We start from the raw sequence: 15,055 nt of genomic DNA on the forward strand, positions 1-15,055 counted from the left end.
TTGGTTCTTCCATTATTTCAGCATGTTCTAACGCATTTGTAACTGGTATGTTTACTATTATATCGTCTAAATCCATTATTGTTACACAATTTTACTCTATAATTAAAATGCAGTGAAATTTATATGTTATTATTTTCTCTTAAATTTCGTATTTATTATTTCTTTTACGGATATGTAAAGTCAGCTATTATTTTTCACTCTTTTAGCCGTCTTAGCGTCGAATTATTCTTCTTCTTAATAACAATGTGTTTCTATGTGTACTCTTATACTCCACTTTTTATACTTTGGATAATGTATCACATACGTTTCGAGAGAAATGGATGGTATTACCCATTCGTTGCATTGCGAATGATAGGCCGGTATTCATAGTCGGATCTTATATTTAAGACCGTCTTAAGTTTATCTTCAAACTCTGTACAAAGCATTTCATTGGCTATAGAGTATCTGAAAGTGAACTTAAGACGGTCTTAAATATAAGACCTGACTATGAATACCAGCCATAATTTGCGTATACGTTTCACTTGCGACTGTCAAGAATACGGTTCTAGGGATTTTCCATTGCGATTAGTCGAAACTTGCCACTTATGTATACGCAAGTAGTTCAAGAATAGAGCCCCAGTGGTGCGATTCTGTAACTCGTTATTGGAGTTAACGACAGTTTCGTTATTGTTGCGCAGCTTTTCTACAGTATACAAAAGCTGCGCAACGATAACGAAAGTGTCGTTAACTCCAATAACGAGTTACAGAATCGCATCACTGATACGGTAAACTTAAATTGTGAACGTTAAGCCCTTTGCACAATGCCAGGCAACAGGCAATAAGAATAAAAAGACCAATCACAATAGATTATTCTTGTAATAGTCGATTATGATTGGTCTACTTTTATTCTTATTGCTTGTTGCGTGGCATTGTGCAAGGGGCCTTATTCGCTTAGAAATAATGTCGCAATGTACGTATACAACCAATAGTATTCACGATTTACGTTTATTGTATCTGAAAGACGGTATTGCAAAAACTCCCCAATATGCGGCACGTGAGACGTTGATTAACTATTGGTTAATGTCGATATTTGCCGCGTCCTGTGGGTGTCGGCCTTAATTGTACGTCTCGGTTAATGTAAACACTCCATAAGTCATGGTAAAACCGTCAGTCTTTCATAGCAACTCATCTATGGTAGAATCGACGGGTCGTTGATGTAAGCGAAGTTGATGGTTATTCGTAGCTGAGCGTGGTGGAACAGTTACTGTTGCACGAATACGTGCGAGCGTGAACGGTGATGCTGAGGTGTATTGTTTAAAGAAAAGGGGTCGTCAGTCGCGTCATTTTCGATATCATTTCCTCCATTGATCGCGCAATTTTCCAGCCTTGTATGCCACGATGTCTCTCAGTCACAGCACCGTGGTGAGTAAACGAACGATTTAAACGAGTAAGTATGGGAGAACTTGTGCCACAAAAGTCGCTGCCAAGTTTTTCTCCCGTAAACAAGCAATTTCCTTCTTCCCGATAATCTTCTCTAACACCACATGGAATTCATATGCATTACAAGTCGAAGTCGGTTTTCGATATCCGGCTGTCGGTAGCATACTTTACGTATATTGACAAACTGCTGCTAACCTCACACGTAGACATGTAGGGTGGGAAGAAGCAGTGGCCTTGTAAATAATATTCGTATTCGGCTAAGGATATTTAATACTTTTAGATGCAGGCTATGACATGCGATATTATATTGATGTTGATTATTTCAATTCCTAAGTATTAACATATCTGTGATTTGTATGTCATTTTCAGATACTAAAGTGTTTTCACTAGAAAATCTTTTTAAGTCGTCACATTATATTTATCAAAATTTTCATTATCAGCCAGAGATAAGACAATCAAGTTAACATAACAAAAATATCTTAAACTTAAAAGATCAATCATATAGTCCTGACATATGTACATATTTCATATAAGGAAGTTTATGATACTTGAAAAGAAGATTTCAAATTTTCATTATTTTTGCCTGACAAAAATTAAATTTTTGGAACATTCCAGCTTGAATATAACGTTTGAATTGTGCTAATATAGTAATAAGTTAATTTATATTTTATATATAATTATTATCTTTTAAACTTATAATATGTATCCCTGTGTAATATTTTTCTAATGCCAAAAAACTAACTCTACAGCTGAAATTATACAATACTGTGATAGAAGATGTAATATCTGGTGTACGAGAGTCTTTCATAGACGAGGGTGTAGATGAGCAAGTTCTACAGGAGCTTAAACAGATATGGGAAACAAAGTTACTATCTTGTAAGGCTGTGGAGATGAATCCAGATCCACCAGAATCACAAGTTCCTCAACTTAATCCGCTCAAAGCAATAAGTATCAATAAAGGTAAATATCCTTATAAAAATTATTACTAATACATTATGAATAATCATAAATAACCATCATATCATTATAGATCAGTCATAAATAATCTTTAAAATCAAACATACAAGTTTTTGTTACAATAGAACATTGTATACAAAGTACCCAATTGCTGCTCCAAATAAGACATGTGATAACAATTGTTTTGTAAATCATTGTCACATACATGTATCATATGCTGCAATAGCTTCTATAGGAAATCATTATATACAAACCGGAAACACAGTACCGACGCAACAACAACCACAACCAAAACCGCAACAACCGCAGCAACAGCAGCCTCAGCAGCAGCAAACACAGCAACAACCTCCTCAGCAGCCACAACAGCAACAAGCACAGCAACAACGACCTACACCTCAGCAACACACACTTCCTACAGCAGGGACAACAACATTGCAACAGCACTCATCAGCGCCAGTGCAACAAGTGGTGACTGCTCCTGCCGCTGTACTCGACCGACAAGTGCCCATCCAGATCACCTTGCCGCCTCAAACTGGTGTTCCAGACGCTCCACAACGGATCTTAACTATACAAGTTCCTGCATCTGCTATTCAAGGTAAAAAGTTTATTGTACACTTTATTGATAAATATATCACCAACAATTTCTGTAGTAATAATTGTAATTTTTGTAAATTTTAATTTGTGTAAATATAGAATTATATCTACATAATTTTCTTATATTAAAATATCAACTAGAACTATTTTGTATAATATAGAGAATATTCTTATCATGATTTATTTTTATCTATGTCATCACAAGAGCAGATTAACGAGCGAGAAAATTGAAATTTTTAATCAATAGGGCAAATGGAAAAGCATCGCATTTTTTTTTTTTCTTTCAGAGAATCAATTACACACAATTTTAACTGGTCCGGTAATCTCCGCCGCTATGGGTCTTCCAGCAAATTTAGCTTCTACTTTATTGCAACAACATGTAAATGCTACGCTACAGGGACAAGCTACGTTAACGCCATTGCAAGTGAATCAACCTATTCAAGTAGTTACGCAAAGTACAAATAATATTGTCACGCAGAGGCCAATGCAGAACCAGGTGATAAGATATTTAATCTAAATAATGAATATATATATATATATATATATATACACATACATACGTACATCCATACATACATGCATACATTACGTGAGGAATATAACATTTCGATTGCTTGCTAGCAGCAAAATAATATAGCTCAGCTTGATGGAGCGGCGGGCGACTCTTCCGACGATGACGACGAAGAGGAAGAAGAAGATAATGATGATGACGATGAGGATCTTGACGATAAAGAGGAGGAAGAAAATGATGAGGCGGCGGCTCGTGAAGAGGTTAATATTTGTAGAAAAGTCGTATGTTTGATGGTTTAAATTGATTTATACAAAATTTGTCTATTTTAGGAACCCCTTAATTCCGAAGATGATGTTACCGATGATGATCCTGCGGATCTTTTTGATACCGACAATGTAGTTGTATGTCAATATGATAAGGTACGGCCGTGATTACGTAAAACTATTGGACTTTAGCGTGTTTCTACAATTATATATATATATAATTCGAGTACAAACTTACATTATTTTTCTTTCAGATTACAAGGAGTAGAAACAAATGGAAGTTTTATCTCAAGGACGGTATAATGAATCTAAGTGGGAAAGATTATGTGTTTCAAAAGGCAAACGGAGACGCTGAATGGTAATTTTGAGATGTGATGTGAATATCGTGTCGCTAGTTCGAGTAAGCTCGACTAAAGGATGCTACGTGTAAAAGCAACTTGATCATGTGTTCACGTGAAATCGCATTTCATGATTATTATTATGGAATGTGCCGGACATGATTCTACTAATTATGTGACAATGTTACATTCGTAATACCAATGCAGGGGAAAACGGTAAAAAATTATAGTTATATTTACACGTTTTATGTTGTTCTCATTCCCTCTATAGACGATGTGGCTCTTCAAAAATATCTCAGTAGGAGATTCACGAATTCTCGACTTTATTAAAACTGAGTATACTGTAGAAGAAAAAAAATCTTATTTTATTCACTTCTTTCATGTCCTTAAAATTAGATTGCATTATTGATATTCTTAATTGAATACTTCCGTTAGATATTTTCCAATACTTTTATTAAGCTTCTTGCTAAGAGAAAAGCAGCAACAAGTTTAAGTAAAGCAGTATAAATTTATATGTAAGCATATATAAATTATAATAGCTTCAATTTTGTTACAATATGTAAATGTTATGTTGGGGAAACATGCTGTTTATAGTATGTTATTGTACAGTCAAATTGACTATAGAGGGTTGGTACGTTCTCTTTTGTGCAAATGCAGATTATACATGTATGCTGTCCAAGTTACAAGAAAGTCTCCCACTGTTACATTAGTCGTATATTCGTCGTGCATTATTATAACACGTTCATGAAGGTCGCGATCCTTAGAAGATAGTCACGACGAATGTAAGCTTCCCCCGGCAGATGAACAAATTTTAATAAAAAAGAAATGCGTAATGCGTTTACCGAACATTCATATCGATTAGTAGCTCTGATTGTGTCGAGAACCGCTACATCATTGACGATGATGTCGAAGATTATATCCTATATATATATATTTTTTTTTTGAAATCCTCGATTATGAACTTTTTCACATGAAGTAGTGTAAATAGTTTTAAGGGATTGCAAATTACGGCACATATGTGACGCTTCGGGAAAGAAAACGTGTCTTATGCTGTTGCGAGTATTAACAAACTCGTTTGTCATCGAAAGATGAAGAATGACGGTTTGGAATTTAGGAAGTTGATATCGTGTTTTACTCAGGAGATTTGATTCGTTCGGAGAGCGATCAACAAAAGAAATCAATTGTTATGAATAACTTGAAATATATTTTGTTTCTCTGTAAATAGCTGTTTTAAACACTTAAAAAAATCACCATTCCAAATTTAATTTCCGGTTCTTCATCAAAAATATCAATAAGGAGATGTATATAATAATCATATTCGAAACTAACATGAATTCATAAACATCAAATTTACTTGAACATCAAACTAATCCAAGCTGCTTCGGTTAAATACATCGTAAGACTCGTCAGCTAGTAAATTTTATGTTGCATGCGCCGTAAAACGTTTAAGTCTATGCTGCGTATGTTGACAAAGATTTATCCTTAAATTATAATTTATAAGAGAAGATGCAACATTTGTAGAATCCTCTTGTTTTCTTGCGTCGTTGAAATTAATTGTTTAAGTTAATATCATTCTTTAATTGGAGAACGACGATATAAACAACTTCTCTGTTAGAAGGGTATAATATATAATTAGGTTATGAATTGCAATGCAATTATGAATATTATGAAACAATATGACAGTTGCGTTACTTTACAAGTATACTTTAGATATCGATACATTTCGAAATCTAGATTATACATTTTAAACAGAAAGGCATATATATTTTTCGTTGTTCACACTGTCGTTTATACCGTCAATCAGCCAATTATAAGTCTCTAATTTCCTAAAGTTACCAAAAAGTACGAATTTTTATATAAAAATTGCGGCCAAAATCATATATCATTGAAACTATAATTATAGATACTGTTCGCTAAATATTATGTTATCTGCGTTACATCGTTCATGGTATGCCTTATATCTCGAGTTTAACTTATAAATAAAACTTCTTGGAATTTGCAAAATAATAAATGTTTCATGAGAACATTATTTTTTTATGAATGAGTGAGTGTGTGTATGTGTGTGCGCGCGCCTATAGGTTTTTTTTACAAGTGTATGTGTGTCTTATAATCACATGATTCAGCATATTTTAAATGGAAAACTTTCGAACAATTGTAATCTTCTAAACGTCAAATATAAAACATGCTTAAATAAACATTCGCTTATATAAGAAATTGTTATTTCATAAAAGCAGGAATGAGCTTTAAATTGACAATATGACATGGATAGGCTATATCATTTTCTTCTCTTTTGTCAATTATATCATATTGTAATGTTTCGTTGCACAATTTTTCTATATGCTACAATATTACATAAACATAAATCGATCTTTTTTTCCATTAAACTCTTGTCTTAATGGACAAAGATATTTCGTCCACTCTATCTTTTCATAATAATATTTTGCTTTTTTCGATTTATAGTGTCAAGTCTTTTAGGAATTCGTTTCTTCCAAATTGATAAATTCATAAAATATAAAATAATATTTAATTTGCATATAATATAATCATTGTGTAATCTTCGTTCGAACCTTTACACACCCTAATTTGTTTCCCGAAATTAAATTTTATATATTATTATATGTATTAACGTATCTCATTCATTGTGATTACACACATATACACGAATGTAATTTATGTAAAATATTTATGGAGCCAACGTCATACAGAAAATATTGATATAACAATAGTTTTGGATTTTTCAATCAATAGTCGCGATAAGGAATAAAGTTAGAGACACGTACTTATGTTACTATTTTCATTTGCTTGTTTCTGACTTCTACTTTTTCAATGAAATCGAGATTTATCAATAAAGAAGACAATTTCTATATTCATCCGTTTTGCTAATTAGCCAATTTGCGCGATGTTTCGAGTCGGCGTTTGATTGTTTCCTTTTGGAACGCAACAATATACATATATAGGCTAAACGTATTATCTACAGAGTAAAGTCCAAAGTTGGCAGTTTAAACAAAATGAAAAAGTTGCTTTGCTTCCATTGCTTTCTCATTTTATTTTACAACAAGATGATCATTCTGTTAAATGTATAGTGATAGTTGTTAAATATACAATGACATTGAATTAAAAGGATAAAATTGTAAATATGTTTTATCATATAACATAACGTTGGTACTCATAATATTTTATATGGTGTATAAGTTGTTCTCGTATTTTATTTTGGAAGGATGTTAATAATTAACAAGCAGCGTAACAGTATAAAATATTTATTATATATATATGTATATATATATTTTTGTGTTTATTTGTTATTAAAGTTTATTCGATATTCCCAATAAAATATGAATGTGAATATATATCTGAGCTGAATACACAATAGAATCTATAAATAAGATGTTATAATTTTCAATTGTTTTATCTATTTGTTATATGTATTTGTAATGAAGTAAATTGTCTAATCGTTTAAGCTTTAAATTTAAATTATGCAACATATTAGTGTAATATTTAATATATTTATGTGAATCATTGTTGATATATGATTGGACAATAATATAGGAAAACGAGCTATTTTCATTTCTCTTTCAAAAACGAAAATAAATCAGTAAACATGTATTGTCCCGAAACAAATTCCAAAATTTGCAAATTGGGATAATTTCTTAAATATTGCGCGTTCGAATATTCACAATATTGAAATCTGACTACTGAAGCAATGTCCCCAAATATAATTTTTCCAAAATATATAATTGTCACAAAAAGAAACTAATACTCTGAAAACAGACATATGTATATTAATATCTATCCATTTAGATACATTCTTTTTGTAAACTCTCTCAACTAAATAAATACTAACGTACCTGGCTACGAGATAATTTCAATATTTCAGTAAAATTGTTTTTCAGGAAATTATCTCGGTATTTAAATTTCTGTTATAATTTTTCAGGAAATTCGATTTTTTTTAAATTTCGATATATTTTTTTTCAGAACAATGCATGTTCACCAAAATCGACATAAAATTTAAAACTAATACTCCACGAGTACATTATTCTATTAAATACCGATCGTAACAATAAATCAGAACCTTAAATTTATTTTCCGTGAATTATTGTAATTAAAACTTATATTGCATATTCGGTAGTTTTATATATAAATATGATTATATTGCTTCATATTTCTGATTCATAATATGATTCTTAATTTAAGTGAAATAAGTGAAATAAATATCAGTTGTATCTTATAAAGAAACATTCAAAAACATTCTATATCCTATAAATATATCGAATTAAAGATAAAATATCTTGTGATACAAAAAAATAGTATTATATTAACATTTAATATAAGATGCAAAACAAATAACATGAATTAACTGAAGATTTTTAATTTTTAATACAATATTTTCATTTTACGGTATATCGTAAATTCTTATTTAACAAAGCCTTTTTTTATTTTTATTAAATACAATGTAACACATATTCCTCTACAAAAGGACTTACCGATCCAATGTTTAGAATAAATACAATTGTTTTATATTTCCAAATAAATAAATCAAAACCAAAATATTGAACATATTTTATCCCACATATTTTACTCATTTTTTTTGTGAATTATTTCTTTAGTTGTGATACCTATAAGTTTGTCCCGCTTATATGCGTTTTATATACATATATTACTAATATTTCAGTCATATATACATAATATTAAAATATAACCAAATGCTTTAAAAATTAATATATAATGCTGAATCTGTCTACCCAAATGAAATTATCCTCAACACATGCGGAAAAAAATCTGTCATGTTCAATATTGTTAACTAATGGGTTTAGATACCATATTTTCAGAAGAAATATTGCCAGATGTCATAATTTCAGATGCTTCTGTTTGCTTGGAATAATCTACATTTTGTTGAATTTTTTGAGATGCAACGATAGCTTCGTCATTTACTAAGTTTGACTTCTTTACCTGTCCTGTTATCTGTATATAGTTAGTAGGTACTAAACCAATATCTTTACCATTGGTGGCTATTAACCAACCCGTCGCGTTTTTAGATTGTAAAGACTGTGGTGCCAACCATATTTTTTGACCAGCCTTCAGATTCAATTCGTCATTAGAAACTGACACAAAATCGTACAGTACATGTGCCACTTGAACAGGATATCGGCTCTTCACCCAAGTTGACGGTTTATTAACTGTAAATTTTTTTGATATGTATAAAACATTCTCACAGTTATTTTATATAGAGATGAAAGTATACCTAAAATATTTGACTAAAATTATTACAAGAAAAAACAAATTTAAAACATTAAAAAATGTTTATGAAATATGTGAAATATCCTGATAAAGATAGTTACATAAGTGTAAGACTTTGTTAACAGAAGAGGTTCTATAAAAGCAATTGTTATTTGTAAAGATATAACCAAAAATATAAAAAGATACCTTGTACTTGAATCTGCCTCACATTACTCATAATCTTAAGAATTAAATATGGAATAACAGCAAAAATGGTGACAAATAGAAAACTTGTATGCCATGTAAAAATCGGCGAATGCCCTTCTTCTTGACTTTTCATTTGTGACATTGAATTTTGCCATAACATTTCATTTAATGTATCCTGCGATTCTTTACCTATAAAAAAAGTAGTCATCATTAAGATAATAATTGGAAATTTTATATAAGTTAATATGTGAGTTTTTAGTTGTATATTAAGTTTACCAAGTAACACTAGAAGTTTCTTATAGATCCATTTCAACAATCGAATCAAACTCAAGGTGCTTAATAATTGTCCGAATGTTGAACGCATTCGCCCGATATTATCTGCTAAAACTTCGTACGTCCGAAACGAAGTTAATAAAGTATAGTGTGATGATTCCACTACCGCTGTGATAGACCCCAATGTATTTAATACAGATTCCACTACATTAACAATCGGTCTCGTAGTTTCTTCAACATACTGCTGAAAACTGACATAAAACAAATTCTCTTAGATAAAAGATCTTGAATATGAATTTAAAGATCTTTCCCAAATAAAAGTTTAAAGTCTTTACAACACTATTTAATATCTTTTCTCTTAATTAAAAATATTTTGATCATTAAAATTATCAAACTTATTCGTCATTAAATTTGTAAATTGTGTGTGCGCGTGTGCACATATATAAGTGATAATTTTTACCAATAAACTATATATATATATATATAACATACCTATTTACCATATTTCCATATCCAAATAGTCCATTATTATTATGCATGGGCATATCATGTTGATAAAAAATTTGATTCCCAGGATAATTATATCCACCATAATTTCTATAACTGCCAAAACCCCCATACATTCCATTGTTTAAATAATTAGAAGCAAATGATCTATAATTACTATATCCTGTATAATTATCTATAGGAAAGCGTGGTGGTACTGGTGGAGGTGGATTAACTGTAGGAGTTTGAACAGGTCCAAACGTATGTGGCATACTATAACATAGATTTTAAAAATATACTATTCACAGTATATATTAATAATATATTTTCTTACATCTATCGTATATGTTATATAATTTATATAATTATTGATAATCAATCATATTATTAAATTTCCTTTAATACATATGTTGACCTTATATGCAATATATCATGTTATACATATGTGCCAGACTTATTCTCCAGACTTTCAATATATACATACATGGAAAGACTTAATCATCTTTATCATATGTCTTTCTTTTCTTTAATCTCAAATTAAAATCACCAATAAATTTAATAATTTATTTAATAAATTAAACAATAATTTAATAAATTTATTTCTTCTTTCAATATTTCAATAATTTTATTTCTATGTGTAAATAGTTTCCTTTGTAATTTTATCTATTTTGTATTACATATTTATTAGGTCATTAAATATAAAATGTTCGATTTTGAATCAAAAGTTTGGTTTATTATATTTCAAATTAGAAGTAGCACAATTAAGGGGACTGGAGGGTCAGATTACTGAAAAATCGTGCTTGTTTTTGATAATGATTTTCTGACAAACTGAATAAATGTGCAAGAATGAAAATTTTACATATATTTATATAACATATGAAGAGTAGGAAAATTTTGTTTTTAAACAAATACTCATATAAATATATGTTTAAATTTTAATATAAATATACATTTAAATTTTAAACGCATTTTTCTCAAAATTTTGTTTAACTTTTTGCAGTGATTTTCCGAAACTGAGCTTCGTATTGATTTGAAATTTTAAAGCAATAATATTTGTTCATGTGGCTCTCAGGTGAACCATGGACAACTCAAAATATTTCATTTCGAGATATTAATTTTTTTATTGTAAAAGAACTGAAAAATTTGAATTTTTTCCTAATAATAGCTGCCATTTTGTTAATTTTGTTCGATCCTTTTTCTAGTGGTTTACTGGATAATGACAAGCATCCTCAAGATTTCTAGCTAAAATTTGCTATAATCGGACCACCGAGAGCAGAGATATTACTGCAAAAATGATAACTTGAAAAAAAAAAAAAAAAGGAAAGTATATTTATCATATAGCTATATATATTGTATATTTATACGAGTATTTGTTCATAAACAAAATTTTTCTACTCTTCATATGTTGTATGACTATACCTAAAATTTTAATTCTTATTTAGTTCGTCACAAAATATTATCAAAAACAAGCATGATTTTTCAGCAATCTGACCCTCCAGTCCCGTTAATCAAAGTATGCGCCTAAATTATCAACGCAATTTTATCATCTTAATGGTAGCTGCTATCTTTATGCCAGCAGTGAAAAAACCTAATGAGCAGGTGGTGATGAAATCATGGAAGATATTTTCCACAGCTTGTTGAGAATTAAATATTTTAAGACGATTTATTTTGTCGTTTGTTTAATTCATACAAAACCCATCTATCCAGCTTCTTTGCCGATTTGTTTCAAATGGTCCAATGTTATTGGAATAGTAACGTTAAACCTTGCTGTTAATTCATGCATAATTTGAGATGTATTTGCTTTCACAACAGTTTTTAACTCATTATCCATCTTGGTCTTAGGTTATTCATATGGCTCATTTTCATGATTAAAATTGCCAGAATAAAACTTCTTAAGATATCGATGTACTGTGTTCATTAGCCACATCTTCACCAAACATGTTGTTTCATATTTCAAGTTGTCTGCATTAGTTCCATGATGGAACTTATCCGAAAATAGCACAAATTTTTAACTTATACATGTTTATACAAAAATTATTGTAATAAAGACAATTTGAAAGATAATCAACCAAAACATATGAAAGAGTGATAGTGTACCTTCACAACAAAGAACTAAAAACTGTAAAAATAAAATGTTAGAGATATCACCTGTTGAACTTAGTACTTAAGGAAATCAGATATTTTCATATTTAATGACTAATATAATATAATACTTTGTATTATATATTCTGAAATACCACTCGAGAAAGAAATCTATAAATTTTATCAGCAACTGTTAAAAATAAATTTATATGAAATATTTAAAAACCTTTGATCCAAATTGGGTAATTATTTAGAAGACGGGCCTCACCTTGGATTTCGCTCAAACTCACCTGTCTTGTGTATTTTGACGTGTAGAAGCCGAATCTGCAAGTAAAAGTCGTCGCTCGGCTCTAGTTTGCGAGAAATAAATTGTTAAAAAATAACATGCGAAGTTAGGAAATCTGTCATGTCGGTAATACAGAGACTTATGGTCTGTTCTTTTTAGTCAGAAAGTGTAAAATAGTAAGCGAGGGAGGGGCGAAGCCCTCTACTCAAAGACATTTTCATATATTAAACATATGAATTTTTAGTTCATGTATCAGTGGTTATTTTTGGTGTGTAATAACCACTGATACATGAGCTAAAAATTCATATGTTTAATATATGAAAATGTCTGGATAAAAAGCTTCGCCCCTCCGCCGCTTACATGTACTACTTTACACTTTCCGACTAAAAAGAACAGACCATGGTACCTATTATGGAACTTGTCGGAATCGATTCCGATCGAATTTATTCCGTTATTTCCTAGATTTTTATTGTCTTTTCTAAGGGAAACGGAATTATTCCGATCGGAATCGATTCCGACCAGTTCCATGATAGGTACCCATAAGTCTGTATTACCGACATGACAGATTTTCTAACCTCGCATGTCATTTTTTAACAATTTATTTCTCGCAAACTAGAGCCGAGCGACGATTTTTATTTGCAGATTTCTACACGTCAAAATACACAAGACAGGTGAGTTTGAGCGAAATCCAAGGTGAGGCCAGTCTTCCAAATAATTACCAAAAATAATGCTATTACTAAGCTTATACTGAAAAAAATACTTTGTCATGTAAACAACATTAAATAACATTAAATAACATATTACTGTGTAATACTACTAGTATTTTAACACATAATGTAGATATGAATATAATAAAAATATATTGCAAGATTTATTCACGATATATTTAAAATAGGTAATTGCACGAACTATAAACATATGTTGATAACGATTAAAATAATTAATTACTTTACCTTGTCGACATGGGAGGAACGTTATGCAGTTGAATATTATTCGTCCTATTATATCCCGGTGCCATGGTTCAGATCTTGATGTATTCACGTTTAGTTCCAAATTCTTATGTTGAAAAAAGATTAGCACACTTATTGTGTGGTTATAATGACGTATGTATATTTTTTATATTGTTGTTCAAAGTTCGCGTAAACACTCTACGAGATACAAAGATCCGACGATTGTACACGCCATGACGAGTGAAATTATGGCTGCGTTCAGAAAACATAACGGTTATACAACGGTTGAGTACGGCCCCTTGCACAATGCTAGGCAACAAGCAATAAGAATAAAAATAGACCAATCACAATCGACTATTACAAGAATAATCTATTGTGATTGGTCTATTTTTATTCTTATAGCCTGTTTATTCTTATAGCTTGGCATTGTGCAAGGGGCTTAATCCGTCAACGTTATTGGTCTGAATGTAAGGATCTAACAGTAAGAACCAATAGTTACTAATCGCTCAGTGAGCGTTTTGTTTTCTGAACGCAACCTATGGTTACATTCCGATATTCACTGCCAGTACTGAAAATCTATAGTATACGTGACACAAACTATGTATTTTCAGTACTGGCAGTGAATATCGGGTCGCAGCCTATATCCGTATTCTTCCTTCCTTCTTTCAACAGATGGCTCTGGGTCAAAGACTACGTTTACACGGCAAAGTTAATCCGGATTAGTAACAACCATAGTTAGTGAATTCTTTGATTCGATTGGTACTTTCTTTTAGATCTAAAAATATATTCTAATCGGATTCGAGACTGCACTAACTACGGTAGTTACTAAGCCGAAGTTAGAAGCCGTGTAAACGTAGTCTATGGAAGTAAGCCCTACGCCATTCTCCTTATCTGACCGTATGGAAATATCAATTTCTATGGGTGTGTTCTAAAGCCCGATTCAAAATAGGGTGCAAACGCCCAATTACGAGTTGCGAAGAATGGTAACTATGATTACGTTTACACCAATTTATGCCAAAGTTATAACATCGATGTTATAACTACTGACATTAGATGCCGTGTAAACACTCCTTTACGACGAAGTTATTACATTGACTACGTTTACACGGCAAGGTTAATCCGGATTAGTAACAACCGTAGTTAGTGAATTCTTTGATTCGATTGGTATATTCTTTTAGATCTAAAAATATACTCTAATCGGATTCGAGACTGCACTAACTGCGATAGTTACTAAGCCGAAATTAGAAGCTGTGTAAACGTAGTCATTGATGTAATAACTCAAAGTCATTTAGTGAAGAGGCTTAAGCCCGTATCAGACTATGGATTGGGATTGAGATTGGATTGAAATTTGACCAATTGAAAAAGAGAAAATAATCTCAAGTATAGTAAACTTACTCCTGATTGGTTAAATTTCAATCCAATACTCAATCCCAATCCGTAGTCTGATACGGATTTTAGGGTTTCTACATCGACGT

General features: G+C 30.9%; 2 protein-coding genes across 7 annotated transcripts; one reads left to right on the forward strand and one right to left on the reverse strand.

Annotated features, from left to right (window-relative positions):
* The first annotated feature begins 1,163 nt into the window (after positions 1–1,163).
* Positions 1,164–5,924, forward strand: TfIIA-L (transcription factor IIA L). Of its 4 annotated transcripts, none has more exons than XM_011147958.2 (7): positions 1,164–1,401; positions 2,169–2,379; positions 2,603–2,971; positions 3,258–3,466; positions 3,592–3,741; positions 3,811–3,900; positions 3,999–5,924. In XM_011147958.2, the coding sequence occupies exons 1-7, from the start codon at positions 1,378–1,380 to the stop codon at positions 4,104–4,106; spliced, it is 1,161 nt and encodes a 386-aa protein (XP_011146260.1). In that variant the 5' UTR covers positions 1,164–1,377; the 3' UTR covers positions 4,107–5,924. The 4 variants fall into 4 exon arrangements, with proteins under 4 accessions (XP_011146260.1, XP_011146269.1, XP_019698794.1 ...); XM_011147967.2 differs by having other exon boundaries at positions 3,595–3,741; XM_019843235.1 differs by having other exon boundaries at positions 2,612–2,971.
* A 2,557-nt stretch (positions 5,925–8,481) lies between these two features.
* Positions 8,482–13,867, reverse strand: Pex13 (peroxisomal biogenesis factor 13). 3 transcript variants are annotated; one of them, XM_025298213.1, is made up of 5 exons: positions 12,635–12,858; positions 10,269–10,535; positions 9,780–10,027; positions 9,504–9,692; positions 8,482–9,256 (listed from the first exon to the last, which is right to left on the reverse strand). In XM_025298213.1, the coding sequence occupies exons 2-5, from the start codon at positions 10,532–10,534 to the stop codon at positions 8,877–8,879; spliced, it is 1,083 nt and encodes a 360-aa protein (XP_025153998.1). In that variant the 5' UTR covers position 10,535; positions 12,635–12,858; the 3' UTR covers positions 8,482–8,876. The 3 variants fall into 3 exon arrangements, with proteins under 3 accessions (XP_025153998.1, XP_025153999.1, XP_011146282.1); XM_011147980.3 differs by lacking the exon at positions 12,635–12,858 and adding an exon at positions 13,584–13,867 and having other exon boundaries at positions 8,763–9,256; XM_025298214.1 differs by lacking the exon at positions 12,635–12,858 and having other exon boundaries at positions 10,277–10,441.
* Positions 13,868–15,055: the final 1,188 nt, after the last annotated feature.

This window comes from Harpegnathos saltator, unplaced genomic scaffold (genome assembly GCF_003227715.2).
Source record: "Harpegnathos saltator strain DR-91 unplaced genomic scaffold, Hsal_v8.6 scaffold210, whole genome shotgun sequence".
Lineage (NCBI taxonomy): Eukaryota > Metazoa > Arthropoda > Insecta > Hymenoptera > Formicidae > Harpegnathos > Harpegnathos saltator.

Coding starts and splice junctions, on each gene's coding strand:
- TfIIA-L (XM_011147958.2), top strand. CDS start 1,378: ATGTCTCTCAGTCACAGCACCGTG. Junction 1,402..2,168: donor CTCTCAGTCACAGCACCGTG/GTGAGTAAACGA, acceptor CTAACTCTACAG/CTGAAATTATACAATACTGT. Junction 3,901..3,998: donor TTGTATGTCAATATGATAAG/GTACGGCCGTGA, acceptor TTTTTCTTTCAG/ATTACAAGGAGTAGAAACAA.
- Pex13 (XM_011147980.3), bottom strand. CDS start 13,648: ATGGCACCGGGATATAATAGGACGAATAATATTCAACTGCATAACGTT. Junction 10,028..10,268: donor TATGGAAATATGGTAAATAG/GTATGTTATATA, acceptor GTTTTATGTCAG/TTTTCAGCAGTATGTTGAAG. Junction 9,257..9,503: donor GAGGCAGATTCAAGTACAAG/GTATCTTTTTAT, acceptor AAAAATTTACAG/TTAATAAACCGTCAACTTGG.